Here is a 27585-nt window from a genome sequence, read left to right on the forward strand (position 1 = left end):
AACCAGAGGGAAACATGGAAATATCTGGACACCTGGCCTAGAAATATCTACAAAACTATATTATCCTCCTCCAACTACTAATTTTTTTTATGAGACTTTGGGCAAATTTCTGAGCCTTAATTTCCTCATCTATAAAACGAATGGATAGCTTCTGTCATGTTACTTTCAGTCTATACTTGGGGGGAAGGTTTGTGGAAGGGTTGCCTGAATGGCAAAGATCAAATGGACATGATATTTAAATTGGGATTTTGTCTTTTTCCAGAGGCGTGGTAAGCCCAAGATTGATATAAGATATTTTTTTAAGTGGAAAAGATTATGCACACTCTAATTTTTAAAATCCATAACAGATGCAAAAGGTTGATAAGTGTATACACTTTAATACATATGAGAGTCAGTTCTGAGAAATGGGGTTTCTGGGAATGTCATGTTAGGAAAGGTACGTCAGAGATGGGAGTATGTCCATGCAGGAGGCAGCCTCAGTAGGACATAACTATCAGAGTAACGGGTTTTATCAATCACAGAGTTTTCATGTCTGTTATTTAGTTTGACCCTTACAGTCACTCTGTGAAATAAGGCAAGTATTTGCCTTTAACAGATTAAAAAAAAAAAAAAATGAGGTTTCAGTTTTGTGTCATTACTTTGTGTCAGTTTTCAGTCATTGCTGGCTGATCATTCACTAAAACCTGAGTCTCCAGTCTTTCCCACCACACCAAGGGTAAGAACATGTGCCCCTCATTCCAGTCATTTTTTAAAAATTTTTTAAATGTTTATTTCTTTTTGAGAGAGAGCATGTATGAGCAGGGGAGGGGCAGAGAGAAAAGGAGACACAGAAGCAGGTTCCAGGCTCTGAACTGTCAGCACAGAGTCCAACACAGGGCTCGAACTCATGAGCCATGAGATCATGACCTGAGCCGAAGTCAGACGCCCAAAACTGAGCTACCCAGGTACTCCTCCAGTTATATGTTCTAAGGGAAGCTATGACTCTGAAGATATTTTCATCTTGAAGGGATCCTGTATAATTTGTATGTTCTGGAGAAGGCAGTTTATCTTCTGGGAGCCCACTTTCTTCCTAGGGACACTTTTTTCTTAAGATCCCTAGAGTCCCAGGGCGCCTGGGTGGCTCAGTCGGTTTAGCAGCCAACTCTTGATACCGGCTCGGGCCATGATCTCACGATGGTGAGATCAAGCCCTGTGTCAGGCTCCCTACAGAGCGTGAAGCCTGCTTAAGATCCTCTCTCTGTCTCTCTCTCTCTCCCTCCCTCCCTCTCTCCCTCTCTCTCACTCTCTCCTTCTCCTCCACCTCTCCCCACTCTCGCTCGCTGTCTCTCAAAATAAATAAATAAAAAAAAAATCCCAAGAGTCCCTCCAGGAACCATATTTTCTCCTGTTATATTATGAAAGAATGACAGGATATTACAGGATATTATAGGCAGGGTTAGTGTAGGAGGGTCATATTCATTTATTTATTTACCCATTTTCCACTATGTGATGTTCACATATTATGTGCCAGGCATGATTCTAAATTTGTATCTACAGTGGTGGGGAGATTTAGTATGTGCCCTCCAGGAACCATCTTTATAGCCTAGCGGAGGAAACAAATAAAATAAAAAATGTGAATTAAATATGATAAGAATTATAGTCAAAGTATTTACACATGGTAACTATTACAACTCATTGAACAGATTCATTTGTCTTTGTATCTAGGACAAATACATTTTTTTCCCTGAAATGTTGAACAAAAGGGCAGTACTGGTAGAATAAATACATACATCTTCCTGGGAAAATTAGGGAATGTTTCTCAAAGGGTGGAACACAGACCTAAAAGATTTTGTTGGTCTGGAGCATTTCAGATAAAAGAAATAGTTTGTGTAAAGACACGGAGGCTCAAAAAGTTGTGGTATAGTGGGGGAGTTAGAAGTTACTGCTGTATTATGAAGTGTGAGGAGGGTAGAGATGAGGCTGGACAAGTAGACAGGAACCAGAACACAAATGTCCTTTTCTGCTATGCCAAGAAGTTTCCATTTTGACCCATAGGTAGTGAAGCATCACTGAAGAATTTATAGTGTTTTCCTCAGTCTAGAATAGTCTAAAAATGAAGAAACTTAGAAAAGCATGGCCAAGTAAATGATCATGATGATATTTGTATAGAACTTCATAGTTTATGAGACATTTTTCTGTCATCCATTGTCTTATCAAATCTTCACAGCAGTCCTGCAAAGTATAATTATTATCCTTCAAGTTACTGGTGAGGAAACTATATATAAGAGAGGTTTGTTCTCTCATTCCCTTGCTCATCAGGCACTGGAGATAAAGTGATAAAATGAAGTCACTTTCCTCATAGAGCTTGTGTTCTCTTCTGAGGTGAGATGCCCCGCATCACAACTGAGAAGAAGAGGGGCTAGACCTAAACACAGATAATCTGATTCAAAATCCCAGGCTCTTTCTACTACACTCTGCAGTCTCAAAAGACCAATTGAATCCATGAATCATGAAAACGTCACCGAATGCATTTTGCTCAGATATGCTTTTAGCTCTCAGAATTAGTCTTCTTTTCTCCTAACTGCCTAGTCTGCTAAATTGTGATGTGGAGGAGGGAGTGGATGAAGGTTTAAGTCTCATCCTTTGGGAATCCTGGTTATACTTCGTCCCCTTTTACTTGTCTTTCGAAGAATCTGCTCCTGTGGTCTTATAAAATAAATGTGCAAGTAACAAGGAACTCTGAAACTGGATTTTTTATAACAGAAAAATTTATAATATGGGGTTAATTTTCAAATTTAATTTAGATGTCACCAAAATATTTCTAGCAATTTAGAAATGGCTGTAATAGTTGACTGTTCTATCTGTAGCAGTACCTTGATGATAACACTGTGGAAGCCATGGCCTTTCGGAAGAGTGCAAAGGAATTGTTGCAGCTAGCAGCCAGAACGTTAAAGAAACTGGGAGTCCGGTTCTGGCTGAGCAGTGGAACTTGTCTAGGTAAAATTCTTTGTTGCTTTACATTTGTCTTTTTGTCATTTCATCCTCTTTGCCTTTAGGGATGATTGCTTGAGATGACACAACATCAGTGATATTTGAAGTGTCATATTTATAGACAGAATAAGCGTAGTGCATGGAACAGAAATTTATTGATTTCTTTAAAGACATTAATTTCAGAAACATAGAAGAGTTAGGAAGGCCATGTTGTGTTTACCAAAAACTGTAAGCCATGTATAAAATTTATATCAGAATGGGTAGACTGTGTTTGATCTCCAGGTAATCCTTAGGTTAGCATTTTGTTATTTCTATCCTAAAGATTGTTCTGCCTTTAAAAAAAAAAAAAACCCTCTATTCTGTTTCTTTACAAAAAAAACAACTTTTTTTAATGTTTATTTATTTTTGAGAGAGAACATGAGCAGGAGAGGGATAGAGAGAGAGAGGGAGACACAGAATCTGAAGCAGGCTCCAGGCTCTGAGCTGTCAGCACAGAGCCCGACACAGGGCTCGAACTCATGAACTGTGAGATTATGACCTGACCTGAAGTTGGACGCTTAACTGTTCTGTTTCTTTACCTACACCACACAAATGAGAGCAGGGCTAAAGGACATAGCATAAGGTATTCCCACAAATCTTTTCCAAGTCACTGATAGTATTACTGGTTGGGCATCACTGCCTTCCCACATTCTGTTCATTCTCAGATGGGAAATGTAGACTTTTCTAGAGTCCTCAGGCAAGTTGCTGTTAGAACCTAAGAAACATTTATGGGTCTCTTTCCACGATACATTGGATCAAACTCCTTTGCAATTTAGAATTATTTAAAACCTTAAGTTTTAATTGTTTTTATTTACTTGTTTATAACTGTAGTTGGTTGTAACTGTATTCTTTGATTATAACTTTATTTGTACAGAAATTAATTCAGCTCCTGTTTTTAATTATTTAAAAAAATTTTTTTAATGTTTATTTTTGAGAGAGAGACAGAGCATGAGTGGGGGAGGGTCAGAGAGAGAGGGAGATACAGAATCTGAAGCAGGCTCCAGGCTCCGAGCTGTCAGCACAGAGCCTGACGCAGGGCTTGAACTCATGAGCTGTCAGATCATGACCTGAGCCGAAGTCGGACACTTAGCTAACTGAGCTGCCCAGGCGCCCCAATTCTGCTCCCATTTTTATAGTGTTACTATATAATTTATTGTCCAAGAGACTCTTGAGAGTGAAAAGGAGTGCCATTAGTAATCATGTTGGTATGATAGACAGAAACTGGGATATATGATTAGGCTATCTGTTAGGCTCTATGGAAATTCACATGGTTCTTTCTGTCAAGGAGCTTGCACCAAGAGTAGCCAAGAAAAAGAGAGTACATCTCACACATTTATGTGATATATGCTTTAAGGTTTAACTTTTTGAAGCAAGATTGTGTTATAGATGATGTCATCAGAAATACCTCTTAATCACTTGCCATGATTTGTTTTGCATTTTTAGCCCCATGATTTTCTTCATTTAGGAGCAAAATGAGGGAGTTGGATTAGATGATATTTAAGGAGCCTTCCATTTTTAAGAGTTTATGTTTCTTTGCTAGATGTGGAGTATAGATTTTTCTCAACCTAGAGATAGACCCCATCCTAGATATTTAGATCTATGGTACAATGAAATTAAAGTTTAGAATTCCAAATAGTATTGCCCAATAGCAGTGCCTGTAAAGACAGTTGTAAACATTTATTTACTTTCTGAATAATTTGGATGAAAGAATTAGAAGGATACTAGGGGAGATCCAAGAGCGCTTAGTAGTAGTAAGGTTTTGGTTTTTTAGAACAGTATTATAGCACCTAATTAAGAAGTAGATACATAGTAAATATACCTAGAAATATATTTATTTATTTATTTTTTATTTTTTTTTCAATATATGAAATTTATTGTCAAATTGGTTTCCATACAACACCCAGTGCTCATCCCAAAAGTTGCCCTCCTCAATACCCTTCACCCACCCTCCCCTCCCTCCCACCCCCCATCAACCCTCAGTTGTTCTCAGTTTTTAAGAGTCTCTTATGCTTTGGCTCTCTCCCACTCTAACCTTTTTTTTTTTTTTCCTTCCCCTCCCCCATGGATTTCTGTTAAGTTTCTCAGGATCCACATAAGAGTGAAAACATATGGTATCTGTCTTTCTCTGTATGGCTTATTTCACTTAGCATCACACTCTCCAGTTCCATCCACGTTGCTGCAAAGGGCCATATTTCATTCTTTCTCATTGCCACGTAGTACTCCATTGTGTATATGAACCACAATTTCTTTATCCATTCATCAGTTGATGGATATTTAGGCTGTTTCCATAATTTGGCTATTGTTTAGAGTGCTGCTATAAACATTGGGGTACAAGTGCCCCTATGCATCAGTACTCCTGTATCCCTTGGGTAAATTCCTAGCAGTGCTATTGCTGGATCATAGGGTAGGTCTATTTTTAATTTTCTGAGGAACCTCCACACTGTTTTCCAGAGTGGCTGCACCAATTTGCATTCCCACCAACAGTGCAAGAGGGTTCCCGTTTCTCCACATCCTCTCCAGCATCTATAGTCTCCTGATTTGTTCATTTTAGCCACTCTGACTGGCGTGAGGTGATATCTGAGTGTGGTTTTGATTTGTATTTCCCTGATGAGGAGCGACGTTGAGCATCTTTTCATGTGCCTGTTGGCCATCCGGATGTCTTCTTTAGAGAAGTGTCTATTCATGTTTTCTGCCCATTTCTTCACTGGGTTATTTGTTTTTCAGGTGTGAAGTTTGGTGAGCTCTTTATAGATTTTGGATACTAGCCCTTTGTCCGATATGTCATTTGCAAATATCTTTTCCCATTCCGTTGGTTGCCTTTTAGCTTTGTTGGTTGTTTCCTTTGCTGTGCAGAAGCTTTTTATCTTCATAAGGTCCCAGTAGTTCATTTTTGCTTTTAATTCCCTTGCCTTTGGGGATGTGTCAAGTAAGAGATTGCTACGGCTGAGGTCAGAGAGGTCTTTTCCTGCTTTCTCCTCTAGGGTTTTGATGGTTTCCTGTCTCACATTCAGGTCCATTATCCATTTTGAGTTTATTTTTGTGAATGGTGTGAGAAAGTGGTCTAGTTTCAACCTTCTGCATGTTGCTGTCCAGTTCTCCCAGCACCATTTGTTAAAGAGACTGTCTTTTTTCCATTGGATGTTCTTTCCTGCTTTGTCAAAGATGAGTTGGCCATACGTTTGTGGGTCTAGTTCTGGGGTTTCTATTCTATTCCATTGGTCTATGTGTCTGTTTTTGTGCCAATACCATGCTGTCTTGAGGATGACAGCTTTGTAGTAGAGGCTAAAGTCTGGGATTGTGATGCCTCCTGCTTTGGTCTTCTTCTTCAAAATTCCTTTGGCTATTCGGGGCCTTTTGTGGTTCCATATGAATTTTAGGATTGTTTGTTCTAGTTTCGAGAAGAATGCTAGTGCAATTTTGATTGGGATTGCATTGAATGTGTAGATAGCTTTGGGTAGTATTCACATTTTGACAATATTTATTCTTCCAGTGCATGAGCAGGGAATGTCTTTCCATTTCTTTATATCTTCTTCAATTACCTTCATAAGCTTTCTATAGTTTTCAGCATACAGATCTTTTACATCTTTGGTTAGATTTATTCCTAGGTATTTTATGCTTCTTGGTGCAATTGTGAATGGGATCAGTTTCTTTATTTGTCTTTCTGTTGCTTCATTGTTAGTATATAAGAATGCAACTGATTTCTGTACATTGATTTTGTATCCTGCAACTTTGCTGAATTCATGTATCAGTTCTAGCAGACTTTTGGTGGAGTCTGTCGGATTTTCCATGTATAGTATCATGTCATCTGCAAAAAGTGAAAGCTTGACTTCAACTTTGCCAATTTTGATGCCTTTGATTTCCTTTTGTTGTCTGATTGCTGATGCTAGAACTTCCAACACTATGTTAAACAACAGCGGTGAGAGTGGGCATCCCTGTCATGTTCCTGATCTCAGGGAAAAAGCTCTCAGTTTTTACCTAGAAATATTTTTGATATTGTCAGGGTGCTGAAAATTGAGAATGATGCTGCTCTGTTTTTTTTTTTTAGTTGATTTATTTATTTTGAGAGACAGAGGCAGTGTGAGTCAGGGAGGGGCGAAAAGACAGAGAGAATCCCAAGCAGGCTGTGTACCATCAGTGCCCATGAAACCCATGAAACTGCGAGATCATGACTTGAGCCGAAACCAAGAGTTGGATGCTCAACCGACTGAGCCGCCCAGGCGCCCCTGATACTGCTGTTTTTTTATATGACCCATCAAACACAAGCTGTTCAGAGCTGTTAAGTTCTACAAATTACAGCTCAGAGAAAGGATACTGGTTAAGCAAAAGAATTAAATTATATTTTTTAGCATACCTTAAAGGCAGCCTTCATCATTAGGGGTTTCTGATCAAAATTCTCAAAAGTAACTTAATTTTTTTAATGGATGGCCCAGGTAACATTATTAAAGCCAATAGCTTATTTAGAAATTAAAATACATCATGAAAGTTTCTGAGGATGATGAGTGCTCAGGCCAGTAAAAATGAATGAAGAAGGAAGGAAGGAAGGAAAGAAGGAAGGAAGGAAAGAAAGAAGGAAGGAAGGAAAGAATGAAAGAAGGAAAGAAGGAAGGAAGGAAGGAAAGAAGGAAGGAAGGAAGGAAAGAAAAAGGTTCTTCAACAAGTGGCTTCTATAACCACAGATTTAATTTTTTAAAATAATTTTGGTAAAGCACTCTAAGTCTAATCTTATGAAATAAAATCCATTCTTAAAAACATCATACAGTTGTGACTAATTTTTTCTTAATTTAAGTTTTTAAAAAATGTTCTTGTTTCTCTTCTTTTTTATTTTTAGGATGGTATCGGCAATGCAACATTATTCCTTATAGTAAAGATGTTGACCTAGGAATTTTTATACAAGATTATAAATCTGATATTATTTCAGCATTTCAGGATGTAGGACTTCCACTCAAACACAAATTTGGGAAGGTCAGTAATAAAAATCTTCTTTACTTCATAAGTAATATGTCTTTTCAAAAGTAGAATTTGTATTAAACAGCTCAGAGATAACCGGTTAAGAATGTTGGATATATCATTTGATCATTCAGTATTAGCCAGGATGACTTCAGCAGAATCTTGTTATGTGACTTTCCACACTATTTAAGGAAAACTAGAAAATCTGTCTTTCTACTGACATTGAGAAGGAGAAAAGGATCTTGAACTCTTGCAGATGATTTTATTGCCATTGTATTCGATAACAGTATAACAGATAATTAATGTACCAGATAATATAAAATTAATACAATAATTAAGAATCCCACCTACCTTACCTGATGTTATGTTGTTTCTCATGAATCCTTTAATTTCATGTTCCCTTAGGCATTCTATTATTATCAACATGAAATGGTCCTTTGGTGGCTAAGGGTTAGAAATACAGAATCATTTCAAATAATTCTTGAATTTCATATTTACTTCATAGGTTCTGGGTCATAGCAATTTTCTCAGAGTTCAACTAGGAATAGGTCATCATGACTTACATGAAATCTCCTTTTAGACAATTTGATTTCTATGCTCTAAGCCCATGATTCCTTGCAAATGTCTTACTTCTTTTTTTTTTTTTTTTCTTCAAACATCTTACTCTTAATTTGCTTGTTCCCAGGGAGGTGTTGTCCTGGGAAGCAAGTAGAAGTATGGTTAGTCACTGAAAAATTACTTTTTCCATCATAATTATTCTGGTTTATTAAAAAATTTAGTAAAATATTTCCAGAGGTCACAGTCAAAGCAGGAGAACTCTAGGCGTACAGAGAATGTTTACTCAACACTCACTTTATGCCTGGCCCTGCGCTCTGCACCTGGGACCAAAAGATGCATATGTTATGGTACTTACCTTCAGGAGTTCACTGTCTAATTGGGGGAAAAACACATAATAATTATGTGATTAGTGCCATAACGGACAGATGCACCAAGTCTAATGGGAACATAATTATTTGTAGATTAAGTTTCTTTAGGGAAATGCTCCCAGAATTCTTTGTATCTTTAACTTTTATTTCTTCCTCTTTTCATGTACATAGTGTAATGATTTATGGGCTGTATATGAATTTCTATGATGTCATGTTTACTTAAGTACTCATTATTGATTCTGATGAGAGACTTATTTCCTAATAGTTTTACTTGGTTATTAAAGGGAATCATTTTTCTTTGGTTCCTTTCCTTCTTTAGTCAGAAAAGGGCTCAGGAACAGGATGTTGTGCAGAGTGGTAATTGGCTACTGTAAGTTATTTACTTTGAGTTGTCTTTAATTGTAAGAAGCAACATTATTTTGTATGCATTTAAGAAAGAAATCAAATGATGGTACGCTACCAATAAATCCCAATTTCAGAGGTGTTTGGCTTGAAGAAACATGTTCTCTTACGATCAATATTCTCCCTCTATAAAACACAATCTTTTTTTTTTTTAAAGAAAATATATTTCCTTCATTACAGTCTATGAAGGTTTTCATCTTCCCCTTAGGTAGAGGACAGCTTGGAACTATCTTTCCAGGGAAAAGATGATGTAAAACTCGACATTTTTTTCTTCTATGAAGAGACTGACCATATGTGGAATGGAGGCACTCAGGCCAAAACGGGAAAAAAATTTAAGTATGAACCAGATAAGTACTTATAAAAGGGGCTCTTAGAGATAACTTCAGAAGGTAGAAATAAGGAAGTAACTGAAAATGAAAAACAAGAGAATGTCAAGGCTTCGCTATTAGCTAATACTTTCTCAGTTTACCCATAAAGCCCAGTTATGTTTGGAAAAGTATGAACTACTTATAAGGACAGTGTAAGAGGAGGAAGTGCCCATGGGATGGGACCTCAGTCCAAATAGTCATTATGATTAGAAGTCCTTGAGTCATCAGAAAGGGAAAACCAAAACAAGGAACACAAAAACTAAGCCCAGAGCCTTAGCCAAAACACTGATTGGCTTTTAAAGTTATAGGAGCTTGTTAATTTGATGGAAATTGGTTAACAGTCAGTAAGAAGGAGATCGTCAAGGTGAAGTTTAAATGAGAAAATTGGGACTGAGCTGCGCTGAGGCCACCATACTGGGCAAGCTCTGGAATGTGCCTTCAGTATAAACTGAGGGCTAATCCTTCAAGGATACTCCTTGAGCTTAACAGCTGCCATATTTTGTCAAATGTAAGATGATATAGATTGTAAGATGCACTATTATTTTATGCGCTACTAAGAAAGGAAAAATACTGCCAATTATAATTCTAAAACACACGACTCACAGATGGAAAAATTTGGGTGGGGGGAAATGTCTCAGAATTGATGGAGTACAGTATGTCAGATTGACATTTTTAACATTTTTTTTTAATGCTGCCATAGTAAAACTTTGATGAGAAAAGACAAAAATGACAGTAGAGTAACTATGCTCTCCTTTGTGATGCAATCGACCTATTCTCAATTCTGAAAGAGAGAGAGAGAAGCGCAAATGAAGGGGAACAAGGACGAGCTCCCAAAGAGTTGGTCTTTGGAGTCATGCCGACCTGGGAGACCTTAGCTGCACCCTAACCCATGTGTGGCCTTTAGCTTTTCTGAACATTAATCTCCTAGTCTCTTAAGTTTGGGTAGTACTCCTGTGTGTTTGACTGTTATGAACATTGCACATGTGTTAACACATCTAATCATCAAAATAATCTTAGGAAGTAGGTATTCTGTGAGGCGCTGAAAACGTGAGTTCTTTGTTCAAGACCACACGGTCCATCCATCTCTTTAACCACTAACTCCCCACTGTCTCCCTAATACACCTGACATATGAGGCACTTGGCATAATGCTTAGCACTTACTAAGTTATCAGCAAATGGTGGTTATGACTGCTACTGTTTATTAGTAATATTATGATTACTAATGTGATTATTATCATTGCCGTCATTACTATCGTAGTTATATGAGCAGAAGCATAAATTTGCCTCACTTACCACTCAGATTGGAGCTTCTAACTTGGAATAAATTTGATCCATTGGGCAGATTGGGGAATATTCTGTAGCACAGAAGAGAAATGCCATATTCAGACTGCTTTCTCCTGGGTGTGTTGACACACCCTCTCGGGAGTGCTGAATCTTTATTTGCAGGCCAGGAGTCTTCACATAAGCTTAAATTCTGGAGGTTTGAGAGTAATCCAAACCTTTTTCTCAAAGTTGTAAAGTCTCCCCAAATTGACATTGATCCTGGTGCATATTCTTGAAACTTGTACTTAATATAAAAAATTATTTTGCTTTATGATAACAACACATTCATTCTGGGTTAAAGCTCTGATTAGAAGACAAATTAATGTTAACATATAACTGAGATTCTCACTTGTGGTTAGGTGAATGGGGGTGTTTATGACATTCAGCTATAGTTTGTTTATTCAAAATATGATGAAGCTGAATTTAATGTATAATTTAGAGGCTTCTTTAAAAACTGTAAAATAGTATAGCCTAGAAATTGAGGAGATGGAGCCAGTCTGGTTACTTTTGAATCCCAGCTTTATACTTTACCAGCTTTATGACCTTGGGCAAGTTAGTTAACCTCTCTGTGCATAAGTTTCCTCAAGTGTAAAATGGGAATAATAACAGAAATTGGCACATAGAATGGCGTTAAGGATTAGCTGAGTTAATACACAAAAAAGGGGGGTTTGAAGAGAATTAAGGATGTCCCGAGTGCCGAGTAAGTATTATTGCTATTATTAATAGTTATTATTAATTATTATTAATTACTACTATTATTAATACTACTAGGAGTAGCAGTTGTAGTGGTGGTAAAGAAAACTATTTCTCTTCTTAGTCTTATGAGAAATTGACAGATTAGAAGAAACCTATATAATTAAGTCAATATTAAACTGCCAAATCTATTCATAGAGAACTCATATGAGAATGTCACCTTTTTTCAAAGAAAGGTAATGTCTAGAGCCAGTAGTATAATTCTGTTATTCTTAGATTTCCTTCGGGGGCATAAACTTCTTTCTTCTCACTAACATGGTCTGAAACCCACAAACTTCAAAAGAACTCTTCATTTCTAACCGCTACATTTCTGCATAGAAAGAGCTTCTTTCATTCTGCTTTAGCTGCTCTTTATGGTAGCAGTGTTTGGGAAGTGTGAAATGTTCTGATTATTTAACAAGAGAAATGAGCAGTGATGGAACTGTCTGGACAGATGGTGTGAGTCCCAGATTTTCTATCCTGTTACTGTGACCTTAAAAGGCAGAGAAAAGAACAGGAATGGCTGTGTAGAGTAGTTTCTTTGGAAGATTCCCCCAGCCATATGCCATTTTCATTCTTTTCAGCACTATTTACTTGAAGGAACTATAGTATTTTCACCAGCACTATTCCTAGAGGAAAAAAAACTCTTAAAGCGAATCTAAAGGTCTTTTTATCTGTATATTTCACTTTGTATTCATGTTATTCATTCTGAGGAAAACTTAATATCATAGAATGCTTACGATTTTTTTAAATGTTTATTTATTTTTGAGAGAGAGAGAGCACGAGCAGGGGAGGGGCAGAGAGAGAGGAAGACACAGAATGTGAAGCAGGCTCCAGGCTCTGAGCTGTCAACATAGAGCCCGACACGGGGTTCAAACCCACGAACCCCGAGGTCATGACCTGAGCTGAAGTCAGGCGCTTAACCGACTGAGTCACCCAGGCACCCTGAATGCTTACAATTTTAAAAAAGGCTAAAGAGGAACTCAGGAAGGAAGAAAAAAGTTCCCCTTTTGAAACTTTACTCTGCATGCCTGCAGAATGATGTTTTTGGTCCTCAGATGTAATAATATTAACAGCAATGATAAAGGTATAGCTGCTAGGGCATCTTCTGGTTATCTGGCACATGATAGGTACTTTATGTTTATAATCTCAGACAGTCCTCACATTATCCCTGTGGGTTAGGTGTTCTCACTCCCAGGTAGATATGGGAAACGACCAGTTAGAGAAGTGAAGTAACTTGCTCATTAATGGCTGGGCCAAGATTTAACCCCAGTGCTATTGTACTCTTAATCCTAAATGCTTATTTCTAAGATTTAATAGGTTAAATGAACTAATACACGTAGTGCATTTGAAATAGTACCTGGCACACAGTAAGTGCTATATAAATATCAGCTACTGCTGCTACTATTGTTACTATATTATTATTTCCACTATTGCTATTGTGTTGCTCTGGCACAGAGCATAGTATCTTCAGCACAGTAGTAACTTGGATTCGTTACTCCAGTGGGTCTGGATTGTTTTATACTTATTTTTCTTCATCAGAGTCTCAATCACTAGCAATAAAAGGTGATGCATATAATAACTATGCCGCCAGGATGTGAAGTTTTTATTCTGTAACTTCACGGTCCTGTAGATGCTGCCTGGGTTTCTTGGGGTTGTTTTTTTTCCTTCCCATCTGAATCAGCTGTTAGTAGAGGCCAGAAGTTTGAGAGGTAATAATCATGGTAATAATAAAAATTAACTTTTATGGAATATTTACTACATGACAGGCACTATGCCAAACTTTGATATGCATCATCTCATTTAATCCTCACAAGTTTATAAGGGAGATTTTTTAAATTGTCACCTTCATTTTATAGACGTGGAAATATGGCAGAGCTGAGACTCAGACGTGGGACCATATCACTTCAGAACCTGTATTCTTACATATACATGATGCTAGTGTCAGCATGATCTATTATACTGTTAATACTCCCTCCATGAAAATAGCCCTTCTCCTCAATGTTATATTGTCAGGGTAATACAGCTACCTCTCTAACCTCTACTAGGAAACCTACTACCCAGTGGGCAAGTGGTGGCATCCTTATACCTTCTGATATTTGCAGTTGCTGCTTACTGTACAGATCTTCAGAAAATTTGGATTTGTTCTCTGTGGGACTAGACTCCCATCCAGGTGTGGCTCCTATATAACATTTCATTTCTTCAGACTTTATTTACTAACTGTTATGTGCAATGGATTCTAATGTAAACATACTTAGTTTCCTCTATCAGGGATCTCATAATCTGGACCATGAGATGAATTATTAAAGTACTTGATCAGCAGAACAGTAATTGAAGTCTGTGTCATATATAGTTCAGATACCAAATCAGAGTCTGTCCAGCAGCAACAACAAGGAAGCATGGCTTAAAAATAGAGAAGTTTGTTAGGTAGACTTGGTAGGATTGTGGAGAAAGGACTAATAGGTTTGCTTAACTATTTTTCTATTTAGACTATTCCTATTTTTTCTTCTTTTTATTTATTTATTTTTAATTTTTTAATTTAAATCCAACTTAGCTGACATTAGTGTAATAATGGTTTCAGGAGTAGAATTTAGTGATTCATCACTTACATATAACACCCAGCTTATTTTTTCTTCTTATTAAAAAAATCCTATGTGCATATTTTTACATAAAGTAAAAGCTTTATTAGAGATTGTTCCCTTGACTAGATTCCCAGAATTGAATCATTATTATTGTTTGTGCCGTTTGAGAAATAGAAAGGGTAAGTGAGCAATGTTCTGATACAGTAAAGTACAAGATTTTATTCTTCAGTCTCTTGTTTTTCCTTTGACTCTTTAGGACTCTTAGAAGTTATATGGACTTCCTTGTCAGCATGCTTTATCCTATCTTCCTTTTTTCCCCTTATTTTTAAAATAAACTTTATTTTATGATAATTTTATTTTTCATTTATTTTTTAAAAATTTTTTAATGTTTAATTTTGAGAGAGAGAGAGAGAGTGAGAGAGAGATCACAAATGGGGGAGGAGCAGAGAGAGGGAGACACAGAATCCGAAGCAGGCTCCAGGCTCCGCACTGTCAGCACAGAGCCCGACACGGGACTCGAACTCACGAACCACGAGATCATAACCTGATCCGACGTTGGTCACTTAACCAACTGAGCCACCCAGGCTCCCCTATGATAATTTTAGATTTATGGGAAAGTTGCAAAGATAATACAGAGAGTTCCTGTATACCAATTACCCAGTTTCCCCTAATGTTAACATTGTTACCATAGTACCTGGCTCAAAGCTGAGAAACTAACATTGGTGCATTATAATGAACTACATTCCAGATGTTATCTGGATTTCACCAGTTTTTCTACTAAGGTCCTTTTTCTATTTTAGGATCTAACCTAAGATACCACATTGTATTTAGATACCCAGCCTTTTGCAACCTGATTTTAGACCAAGATTTAAGCATGACACTGAGTTGTACCAGCTACGTCATCGCATGTCCCAGTTCTGCCCATTCAAGGGCATTGAGTTGCCTGTTTTTTTGATGTTGCTCCTCACTACCTCTAACTGGAAATAATCTCCCCTGACTCTGATTTTCCATAGATTTTGTTTTTGCTTTATTTTTCTCATGCCTTATTTGGGAACTTCTGCTGATTTGTCTGTCCTTTCTGAGTTCTAGATAGAATCAGGCCTGGTAAATCTGTTGGCCTGAAACCTGAGCCCCACTTGAAACTAAAATCAGTTCTTAAGTGCATTTGTTTTGTTAAGATGATAGGGTGATGATGCCACATTGATGTCTTGATCAAGATACCTTTGGAGAATCAGAGCCGTAAGGTCAAGTCACCCAGTTTTTAGTCACTCCATTTTACCAGAAGTTAAAGACCAGAGTTAGTTGTTGGATCAGAGGTTCTCTCAGCTTCATAGACTGAAGACTAAAAACCAGGTTCCCATGGTTTTAGCTCTCAAAAAATATATTTGCCTTTTTAGTACTTACAGCTGTGAAGCTAAAAAAGCAAATTTGAATAATTTCTTTAAATTAGTGTATTTAAGACATTGGCTTTTTAAAAAATGATCTCCTATTTCCTATTCTGTTTATACCTTCATATTTTACAACAGGTAGATTGTCTTAGGGTTCCTTAATTGTACTTCCAAACCTCTAGTGAGTAGCAGGCACTAATTGAATCATTGAGGGAAGAACTTTGAATGCATTTTATATGGTAATTATATACATATACAGTATACAGAAGTGGGAGTTATTTATGTAGTTAGCTTTGTTTGTTTGTGTGTTTTGAGAGAAGATTACGTCAGGGGTGCCTGGCTGGTGCCATCGGTACAGCGTGCAACTCTTGATGCCCCATGATGGATGTAGAGGTTACTAAAATAAAAACAAAATCTTTAGAAAGAAGATGATTACCTCAGAATGAATAAATGGCGGACCTTTCATTTATGTGAAGTAAATTATATTTCTTAAGACTGCCATGTGTCTTCTTGTTTGAATGTAATTCTTTGAAGTATTGTATAAGGTAGTAGTCCAAGAGATATAAAAACACTTTCACTAAACGAGTTGACATGAATGTGCATAGCATTCTTTTTTTTTTTTAAGCTTATTTATTTTGAGAGAGACAGAGACAGCAAGAGTAGAGGGAGGGGAAGAGAGAGAGAATCCCAAGGAGGCTCCAGGGCAGCGCAGAGCCTAGTGCAGGGCTCAAACCCATGAAGTCGTGAGATCATGACCTGAGCTGAGACCAAGAGTTGGATGCCTAACTGAGTGAGCCATCCCACCACCCCTGCATGGCATTATTTGTGGTAGCCAAAAACAAAAAACAAAAAACAAAAAACCCAACACAGAAACAACCCAACTGCATCTTCTGGTGACCAGATAAACAAGTTATAGTATGTTCAGACAATGGAACACTCAGCAATAAAGAGAAATGAGGTACTGATACATGCAATAACATAAATGAATCTCAAAAATATGCTCAGTGGAAGAAGTCAGATAGGAAGAGTTATACTATGTAACTGTACATATGTGAAGTTATAGAACACCAAAACCAGTCAAGGAAGTAGTAAGATCAATGATTGCCGGGGGCCAGGCTGGATCGATGGCCCGACTGCCCAAGAGCACAGGGAACTTTAGGAAGCAGGGAGGACGAAGTGTTCTGTGTCCTGCTTGCTGTGGTGGTTACACAGGTATATGTGTTCATCAAAACTTAAAGTGGCTGCATTTCATAATGTGTAAATTACTTCCCAGGAAAGTTTATTTAAGAAAAAAAAAAGTTTATTTACAAGGTTAAAAGAAAAATGACAACTTAGAAAACTGATGTGAAGAGAAAAGAGCTCAAGATTACAAATGTTGAAATAGAGAACTGGGACCAGAAGCGTTGAATTTGATCAAGGCAGGCCCAATTGCCGTGATAAACTCTGAGCTTTTTGCACCTGATTGGACATACTAGGTAATCTGAGTTCAAAATAAAAGAAGACTTTTTTATTTAGTATAAAAGTTGAAATTACAGTGTAATCTCTTTTTTAAAATTACCTGTTCTATCCAAAGAGAAATACTATTAAAATTGTCTGAGAGAAAGCAAGCACAGGTGAATCTAATTGGTTGTTGATTAGCTATAGATCAAATTTTGGGAAGTTATGCAGTAGAAATAAATGTGTCCTGAGGCTCTGTTTCTGGCATTAAAGAAAAGTTCTGTGCATGCTTTACACGGATGGTTTTTGATATAGTCATTATGCAGGTGCATTCAGGTGTTAAATGATAACAACTACCCATATAAGCTTTAATTTGTCTACTCACTGATGATATAAATTTGTTCTTGTTTCTCCTGTAGTACAGATAATCACTAGTTATGTCCTCTGGAGATTGCATAGCAGAGTTTAATAGTTGGTAGGATAGGTTAATCACTCAATTTATACTGGAAGTCAGTGGGAAAATGAGGTTCAGTGGGTAGAATTTTATTTTATACAACATGTGTATGCTGCATATATTGATTATATGTTAGAAGTTTGGGATAGCAGTGGAGTGTTGGATCAATAAAGACCTCAGAGATTATATTCTCGTTTAGGCTCTGAAAAGTATATTACCATTCCACTATTACCCTTTTTACTTCTGTATTATCTATAGTGGGATTGTGAGAAGCTTAGTGGAAGAGATAGTTTTAAAAAATGCTAGTAACCATACTATAACCTTGGCTTCTTTCTTTCTTTCCTTCTTTCTTCTCTTTTCTTTCTCTTTCTTTCTTTCTTTCTTTCTTTCTTTCTTTCTTTCTTTCTTTTAAGAGAGAGGGCACAAGTGACTACAAGGTGGAGAAAGAGAGAGAGAGAGAGAATCTCACAAGGGGCATAGAGAGAGAGAGAGAGAGAGAGAGAAGCTGGGCTCACCCGAACCAGGGCTCATGTTTTACCCGAAGCGGGGCTGGAGCTCTCCTGATTGGGGCTTGACCTCACCCGATATGGGACTTGAACTCAAAAACAGTGAGATCATGACCTGAGCCGAAGTCAGACGCTTAAAGACTGAGCCACCCAGGTGCCCTGTAACCTTGGTTTTCAAGAGTAGAGTGTATTTCTTAGAAAATTGGGCAAAATTGGTGGTGATAACTTAATGTGGCACAGTAATTCCTCACTTTGCCACATTCCCTTTGGTCCAAACACAAATCACTGATGAATATGTCTACAAGACATCGCTGGGGGCACCTGAGTGACTCAGTCAGTTAAGCAATCTCAACTCAGGTCATGATCTTGCAGTTCCTGGGATCAAGCCCCACATTAGGCTCTGTGTTGACAGTATGGAGCCTGCTTGGGATTCTCTCTCTCCTTCTCTCTCTGTCCCTCCTTTGCTGACTTGCTCACTCTCTCCCGAAATAAGTAAATAGACACTAAAAAAAAAAAAAATTAAAGACATCAGCATCACTCATCATCAGAGAAATGCAAATCAAAACCACAATGAGATATCACCTTACACCTGTCAGAATGGCTAAAATAAAAAACACAAGAAATAACAAGTGTTGGCAAGGATGTGGGGGAAGAAAGAACCCTCCTACGCTGTTGGTGGGAATGTAAATTGGTATAGCCACCGTTGAAAGCAGTATGGAGGTTCCTTAAAAAGTTAAAAACCAAAATATCATATAATCCAATAATTCCACTATTGGGTACTTACCCAAAGAAAACAAAAACACTAATTTGAAAAGATATTTTTGCACCCCTGTTTATTACAACATTATTTACAATAGCCAAGGGGTGTCTGGATGGCTCAGTCTGTTGGGCATCTGACTTCAGCTCAGGTCATGGTCTCACAGTCCGTGAGTTCGAGCCCCACATCGGGCTCAGTGCTGACAGCTCAGAGCTTGGAGCCTGCTTCGAATTCTCTGTCTCCCTGTTTCTCTGCCCCTCCCCGACTCACATTCTGTCTGTCTCTCTCTCTCCCTCTCTCTCAAAAATGAATAAACATTAAAAAAAAAAAAACAATTACAATAGCCAAGATATGGAAACAACCCAAGTGTGTCCATCAATAAACGAGTACATAAGGAAGATGTAATGTGTACACACACACGCACACACATATACACACACAGGAATATTACACAGCCATAAAAAAGGATGAGATCATGCCATTTGAAAAAAACATAGATGGACCTAGAGAGTATTCTACTAAGTGAAATAAGTCAGACTGAGAAAGACAAATACCATATGATTTCATGAATAAATGGAATCTAAAACAATCAAAACCAAATGAATGAACAAGCAGAAAGCAGAATCAGACCCATAAATATAGGGAACAAACTGATGGTTGCCAGAGAGGAGGGGGTAGGGAGTTCGGTAAAATGAGTGAAGGACAATGGGAGATATAGACTTCCAGTTATGGAATAAATAAGTCATGGGAATAAAAGGCACAGCATAAAGAATATAGTCATTGACAATGTAGTAGCAGTGTATGGTGATAGATGGCAACTACACTTAGGATGAATATAGCATGATGTATAAACTTGTCAGATCACTATGTTGTACACCTGAAACTTATGTAACATAGTGTGTCACCTATACTCAAATACAAAAAAAAAAAAAAAAAAAAAAAAAAGAATGAAAATAAAAATAAATAAAAAAATAAAAGACCTAGTGGAACTAAAACAGAATGGAATAAGTGATGAAAAGCAGTATTTAAACAAAATTCCCAAATTAAAGACAAGTGGGATAAATAATAAATCTACATCTAGATACTTCTTAAGGGAACTGTAATGTCAAAAACAAAAAAATTCGCAGGCTACCAGACAAAATAGATTGCTTACAAAGGAACAGCAAATATACCTCTGAAACAGTAGAGGCCAGAAGATAATGGAGGTTATAGCATCTTTCAAAAGCTGAGGAGAAATAACTAAGAAAGTTATATGTAGTTAAAACCAACATTCAAGAGGGAAGTCAAAATAAAGACATTTACACATATAAAAAGACTAAGAAAGTTTGTCTCAGAGACCCACGCTTAAAGATCTATTAAAGGACCCAGAAGGAAGACATAATATATATGAAATAATGGTGAACACAGAAATGGGTAAAATATGTCAGTAAATTTATGAGCCATTGCCTGTAAAAAATAAAATGACAATGTGTTAAAAAGAAAAGTCAAAAAAGGAGAACTGTTGGGGCACCTGAGTGGCATAGTCAGTTGAGCAACCGACTCTTGATTTCAGCTCAGGTCATAATGTTACGAGTTCGTGAGATCAAGCCCTGCTTCAGCCTCAGCGCTGGCAGCATGGAGCCTGCTTGAGATTTTCTCTCCCTCTCTCTCTGCCCCTCCCATGCGTGTGCTCTCTTGCTCTGTCTCTGTCTCAAAAATAAATAAATAAACATTAAAAAAAAAAAAAAGGAAAACTTTTTTTTGTTTTTTTATTTTTATTTTTTTCAATATATGAAGTTTATTGTCAAATTGGTTTCCATACAACACCCAGTGCTCATCCCAAAAGATGCCCTCTTCAATATCCGTCACCTACCCTCCCCTCCCTCCCACCCCCCATCAACCCTCAGAAAGGAAAACTCTTGATGATAAGTTGAGGAGGAGTTGATTTGTCAGTGTTCAAGGAGTAAAGTATATTTAAGTTCTGTGTGTAAGAAAAGGGTAGAGATTCTGCATACAATCTGTTTTTATTAGCAAATCTTATAGTGGCATATATATGTTAAAAGTAAACAGTAACTATTACAAACAGTATCTACTGCTAGTTAGAAATAGTATTTAAAACTTCCAGATAGGGGCATCTGGTTGGCTCAGTTGGTAGAGTATGGGACTCTCGATCTTGGGGTTGTAAGTTTGAGCCCCACATTGGGTGTAGAGATTACTTTAAAAAATATTTTAAAAAAACTTCCAAATAAACAGAACAAAAGGGAATTTATAAACATTTATCAATTAAAGGAAATTAGGAAAGGTGGGTCAAAGAAAAGGTATGGTAAGCTGAAAACATGTGAAGATAATCATAATAACAGCATTATAATAGCACTTACTGTGTATGTGCTAGATACTGTTCTAAGTGAGTACTTTACATTTATTTATTCATTGTATGCTGACATCTCTGTTAGGTACTGTTAGTACCCACATTTTATAAATGAGGAAGTTAAGGTACAAAGAAATTGACCAAGGTATTACAACTGATAAGAGACAGAGCCAGGATTTGAGCCCAGGGCAGCCTGGCTCTAGAATTCAAAAAATGTCCAAATATATAATTAACCACAGGAAATAATAGCAGATTAAGCTAATTCATATAAAGATTAAAATGCAATAGAAAAAAAAAACAAAACATACCTATATAATGCTTGGTAAAAGGCATACCTAAAGCAAAATCATACAGAAAGGTTGAAAAAATTAGAGATAGAAAAAAAGATATTCCCCAATACTATTAACCAAAGGAAACTGGTGCTAAATTAAAAGGCCCACAACACAATTTTACAGAGGGATGGTGCACCAAGAAGTGTTAGAGGACTTTAATAATGTTGTCTTTAAGTATATAAATCAAAAGCCGATGAAATTCTAATGAATATTGACATGTCCACAATTATGGTGGGAGATTCCGAAATACTTTTATTTTAAAAACTGCTGATTCAAGCAAAAAAGGAATTAATAAAACTATTGAAAATATGAGCAAAATCAACAAGCTTGATTTATCACATATATATATATATATATATATATATATATATATATATATGTAAAAGTCTTTACCCAACAAATGGTGGATATACTTTCTTCTCGGCTATAAATGGGACATTTACAAAAGTTGGTCATGTACTATATCATAAAGACAATCTTAATAAATTTCACATCATTAATAAAAATCTTCCTCTGTGTGTGTGTGTGTGTGTGTGTGTGTGTGAGAGAGAGAGAGAGAGAGAGAAAGAGAGAGAGAAATTCTGTTAACAGGTTAAAGGGAGAAAATATACATGTTTATTTCAATAGGTGGCATTGTTTGACCACAATGGAATTAAATTATAAATAAGCAATTAAAGACCTCTTTAAGATATATGGAAACTTTAAAATGCCCTCATTAATAACTAATGAGTTTAAAATGGAAGGTTGATGGGGGTTGGGGGAGAGGGGAAAGTGGGTGATGGGCATTGAGGAGGGCACCTGTTGGGATGAACACTGGGTCTTGTGTGGAAAAAAAATAAAAAATAAAAACCGAAAAAAAAAAAAGGGAAATAATAGTGGTATTTATAAAATTTTTAGGACTGAAAGATAATGTACTATACATATCAAAACTTGTAGGATGCAGTTAAAAGGATAGCGGTAAACCTGTAGCCTTAAAAACATTTAAATATTAAAAAATAGATTAAAAAAGCAAATTAAGGGGCACCTGGGTGGCTCAGTCAGTTAAGGGTCCAACTTCAGCTCAGGTCATGATTTCAGGGCTCGTGGGTTCAAGCCCTGTGTCAAGTTCTGTGCTGACAACTTACAGCCTGGTTCTGTGTCTCCCTCTCTCTCTGCTGCTCCCCTGCTCACATTCTGTCTCTCTTTCTCTCAGATGTAAACAAACATTAAAAAAATTATTTAAAAAAAACAAATAAAGCATTTAATTGAAGAAAGTAAAAGAATAATGCTGTCAGCCTAAGCAAAGTGAAGGAAGAAAGCCAAGAGAAAAAAAAATTAATAATGAAATAGAAAACAGTATCAAAGATCAACAAATCCAAATGCTCGTTCTTAAAAAAAAATAAAAACTAGCAAATTAAACTAGACATCTAACAAGATTGATCAAGAAGAAAAGAAAAAGGGCGCTTGGATGGCTCAGTCTGTTAAGCATCTGACTTTGGCTCAGGTTGTGATCTCACAGTTCATGGGTTCAAGTCCCATTGTCGGGCTCTGTGCTGACAGCTCAGAGCCTCGAGCTGGCTTCAGATTCTTTGTCTCTCTGTGTCTCTCCCCTGCTCACGCTTTGTCTCTCTCTCTCAAAAATAAACATTTAAAAATTTTTTTAGAAAAAGTAAAATTAAATATTGACTACTCTAACCCGAGAGCTTTAGAGTTTATGCTCTTAACTATGTTACACTGACTTCCAAAGGAAAATGTTAGGGACGTTAAATCATTAAATTTGATAATAAGGTGTAATACAAAAATGATAAAATTTTCTGGGCAAAAATAAATGTCAAAACTCAAGAAGATCTAGGAAACTTATACTCATGAAAGAAATTGAATTAATAATCAGAAATTCTTCTTTCCAGGGTGCCCGGGTGGCTCAGTCGGTTAGGCGTCCAGCTTTGTCTCGGGTCATGATCTCACGGTTCATGGGTTCGAGCCCCACATCAGGCTCTGTGCTGACAGCTCAGAGCCTGGAGCCTGCTTCAGATTCTGTGTCTTCTTCTCTCTCTACCCCTCCCCTGCTCATGTTCTGTCTCTCTTCTCTCTCAAAAATAACTAAACATTAAAAAAAAAAAAAAAAAAGAAAAATTCTCCTTTCCCCCTCTTGTCCCAACTGAAAGGCCAAGAAAGTTTACAGGAAAGTTTTCCATGCCTTCACAAAGTAGATTATTCCCTATATTATATCTCCTATTTCAGAAAATTTAAAAAGGAAAAATATGAAAAATATGCTTTAAGCAACTCATTGTCTGAGATTGATAGCGAAACTGGACTTGGACAATGCCAACAAAATTTTTAAAGGGAAATTACAATATTGTCAAACAGATGAAAATATCTTAAATGAAATACAACAAATCAAATTTTATAGTATCTATATATTCGTGTAATTCTCAACATTACAGGATTAAAAGATTAAAGGAGAAAAACCTTTGATGATTGTTTCAATAGATGACATTAAAAACTTTTGATAAATTTCATAATTAACCAGAAGGGAGGGGAAAGATCTTTTAGCAAGTTTGAAATAAAAGGGATCTGGAATTTCCTTAACCAGATAAAGGGAATATACCAAAAACCTAGAGTGAACAATCATATTTGATGGTAAACTTTTTAGAAGCTTTTCTATTAAAATCAGAAACAAACAAAAACTGTGTGCTATCCTTGCTTCCATTAAGCCAAATGCTAGAGGGCTTAGGCATTGTAATAACTCAAGAAAAAGAAATTAAGAATTAAAGAAGAGGCCAAACTGATACTGAGAGTAAACCATTTGTGGTGTTTTACAGGAAATTCTGTTTAAGACCATGGCTCTGCTGTTTTAACTTCAGAGTCTAATGCAAATTATGTTTAAAAAGGTCAGATTCAGTTACAATTGATGGTGTCTCTGTCTCACTTAGCCTAGCTACCTAGTAATAATAACAGCAATGTTTTCACTTAGCAATAATGTCTATAGGTTGTACAATTAAACTGGTGAGATTACTTTATCCCACCACCAGTAAGTGGTTTTACAGATTGTAAGGATGTCTGTGAGGAGAAAAAAATGGAAACGGTCTACTCCAACTAACTCTCTCTCTCTCTTTTTTTTTTTTTAACTCCCAACTAACTCTTAATTCTAATTACTATTTTATGCAAAGATAAAATGAATGTGGTATGAAATAGAAATGTGAAGGGAAGGATTTTTGTTTATGTGAAAAGATCCCTTGAACTTACTAGGTTCGAATTGAAATCTGTTCCCATTTTAGATCCTGTCTCAGAGCTTTCAAGTGCAAACTGCTTAGCCAAACCGAATCTTAGCTTTCAAAGTTAAGGTAAGGTCGCAGACCCATGGTGTGGTCCAGTCGTAGTGTTTACTGGTAACCTGGACAGAGCCCATGGCATGTGCTGTTCTCTGTCACCCACCCCCCCCTTCCTCTCCGCAGTCCCATTTCACAATCTGTTTTCACATTTTATGGTTTGTTTATCTTTCCTCTTCTCCTAGGAAGCTGGAATTTTCTTTTTGCTGATCGAATTGAAAATTATTTAAGTGAAAAGAAAACCACAAAGATTTAGGGGTATTTCCATTCAGGAACAAAAATGAACGTTTCGGTTAAATTGTCTTTGAATTACTTTTAACATCGCATACGTAGTTTTAATGTTTTGGTTTTGTTCATTCGAACATTTCGTTGTTTAAAATATTGCTGTTGTAAAATTTGTGGTATTCTCATCCACCCTGTGTATCCCAGACCTGTGATTTTTCTTATGTCCGCTTCTTTGATAGACTGTAGAGGCTAATATTTACGAGAGGTATTTCCTGGACTAGGTTACAAAATAGACCGTAATTTCTGCCTCATTTCAACCTCAGTGTGTCAACTTGATAGGAGGGGACAGGTGGACATTCTGGTGACCAGAATCTGATAGGGGAGGGTGGAGGCCAGTGATGGATGGCTGTGTCTGATGACAAAATAAGCATTTCCATGAATATGAGTGTGCAGAATAAAATTGGGACCAGCAGATGGTAGAGCTATGCTGTATCTTATTTCTTCCTCAGCTCTGAGATTTTCTGTGGCCGTTTTTTCACAGAAGCCAGCTGGGATTGTCTATTAACTGCCAGCACCCATGGGTTTGGGTAGAAGGAACTTGTTGCTTTCTTTAGAATTTGTTCAGCCTCTCCTTTTCATGTATGGCTTTATGTTCATCTGGTGGTAAAACATGATATTCAACCGCAGAATACGTGAGAACTGACCTTTCCTTGGAGAACATCCCAGCTAGATCCCATTTCTACAAAATGATTATGCTTTGACATCTGCCTTTTTTCCTGTTCCTTTTTTCTTTAATCCTCTGATATTTTAAATTTCTGTGATCTCTGCGATTGCCACTTCAGATCTCATTACTGAAAGTTCTTTTCATGTTGTGAAGAGAAGAAACATTCCTCAGAAAACATCAACACAGAATATAGGGCTGTAATATAAACTTAAACCTAATGAACCTGCTCATTTTAGCTTTCCTTTGTAATATATTGAATTTAATTTACTGATCCAGAGTTCACTTAAGAAACGTGTTTTGGTTTGATTTCTCAAACTTACCTGCTAGTTAAAATAGTTCTGCTATAGACAGAGTAAGATTCATTATAAGTAACATTGCCTGGGCTGGTGTCGAGATGTTCTTTAGCATTTGAGATGAAAGAAAGGCAGAAACTACAGATAGGTTTAAGGGACAGAAGCCTGGGAATGCATCTTGGAGTCATGCTTGCTGTATATCCTCGGGAAATCCAGGCTCTAAGAGAAAAGAAGATTCACCTCACACATGTGTTGCTTATTTTAGTGTTGTATAGTCGGCTTCTTTCAGTAGTAGTTTGAATTGGATGGGGATTTAATGATGTGTGAACTATTAAAAATAAGAAAGTAGGGGCGCCTGGGTGGCTCAGTCGGTTGGGCGGCCGGCTTCGGCTCGGGTCATGATCTCTCGGTCCATGAGTTCGAGCCCTGCGTCGGGCTCTGTGCTGACAGCTCAGAGCCTGGAGCCTGTTTCAGATTCTGTGTCTCTCTCTGTCTGACTTTCCCCTGTTCATGCTCTGTCTCTCCCTGTCTCAAAAATAAATAAAACGTTAAAAAAATAATAATAATAAAATAAAAAAAAATAAGAAAGTAAGTTTGTGGCTGAGAACAGAGATTTAAAAAAAAAGGAGGGGGGCAAGTGGTAAAATAACAGCAGGGCAGGAAGAATGGGTCTGTACAGCTGTTGTTAAGAGAGAGATTGTTGAAGTGCAGACAGCCAAGCATTAGACCTCGATTCCTGCGTTTGAGGAGGGGGCTGGTGTGTGAAGTTTTACTCAGAAAGCTGTCTTAAGTGTGGCTTGATTCAGGTTGTCTGGCTGACTAGAAAGGGTTTGTTTCCATTCTCACTTCTGTACATGCCTCCCCTCCATGTATGAAGAATTGCAAGTATTGGGGTGCCTGGTGGCTCAGTCGGTTAAGTGCCCAACTCTTGATTTCATCTCAGGTCATGATCGCACAGTTTGTGGGATCAGGCCCCTTCTCGGGCTCTGCTTTGACAGCACAGAGCCTACTTGGGATTCTCTCTCTGCCTCTCTCTGCCCCTCCCCACTGATATACACTCTTTCTCTCAAATAAATAAATAAACTTTAAGAAAAAATGAAGAAGTGCAAGTATTAGAAATGTTGTAAAAAAAAAAGGAATAGTTAACTAGAATTTAAATAAAACTTTGAGGAAACAAAGAATATCTATATATTCACGGATTTATTTACCTGAGATGTTTAACGAATGGCCACAGCTAAATCCAAGTCCTTCCCTGGGGTTTTCTGAGCTCTATCATTTTTCCTCCACTTTTTGGCAGCTTTTTGCTTTGACTTCATTCTCAGACAGGCTCTTTCTGCTAATAGATAACAAAGATGCTCAGCGTCCATCTCACCAGCTTAGAAACCTCAGCAAAAAAGAATGCCTGTTTCCTCCAGTAGTCCCAACGGAAATCCCAGAGCTGACTTTTATTTGCCTAATTTGTGTATATTCCCATCCCTGATCCAGTCACTATAATGTACTGGTTACGCCTGGGTCTTTGTATCTC

General features: G+C 37.2%; 1 protein-coding gene across 4 annotated transcripts in view; it reads left to right on the forward strand.

Moving 5' to 3' along the window:
* Positions 1–27585, forward strand: part of FKTN (fukutin) — an 83853-nt gene that overhangs the window by 41816 nt on the left and 14452 nt on the right. For 3 of the 4 annotated variants that reach the window (XM_045467347.1, XM_045467344.1, XM_045467346.1), the window contains 3 exons: positions 2847–2976; positions 7838–7971; positions 9493–9620. In XM_045467347.1, the coding sequence (XP_045323303.1) occupies positions 2847–2976; positions 7838–7971; positions 9493–9620 (392 nt within the window). The remainder of the gene's footprint in view (positions 1–2846; positions 2977–7837; positions 7972–9492; positions 9621–27585) is intronic. The other variant, XM_045467345.1, reaches the window with a different exon arrangement.

This window comes from Leopardus geoffroyi, chromosome D4, assembly GCF_018350155.1.
Source record: "Leopardus geoffroyi isolate Oge1 chromosome D4, O.geoffroyi_Oge1_pat1.0, whole genome shotgun sequence".
NCBI lineage: Eukaryota > Metazoa > Chordata > Mammalia > Carnivora > Felidae > Leopardus > Leopardus geoffroyi.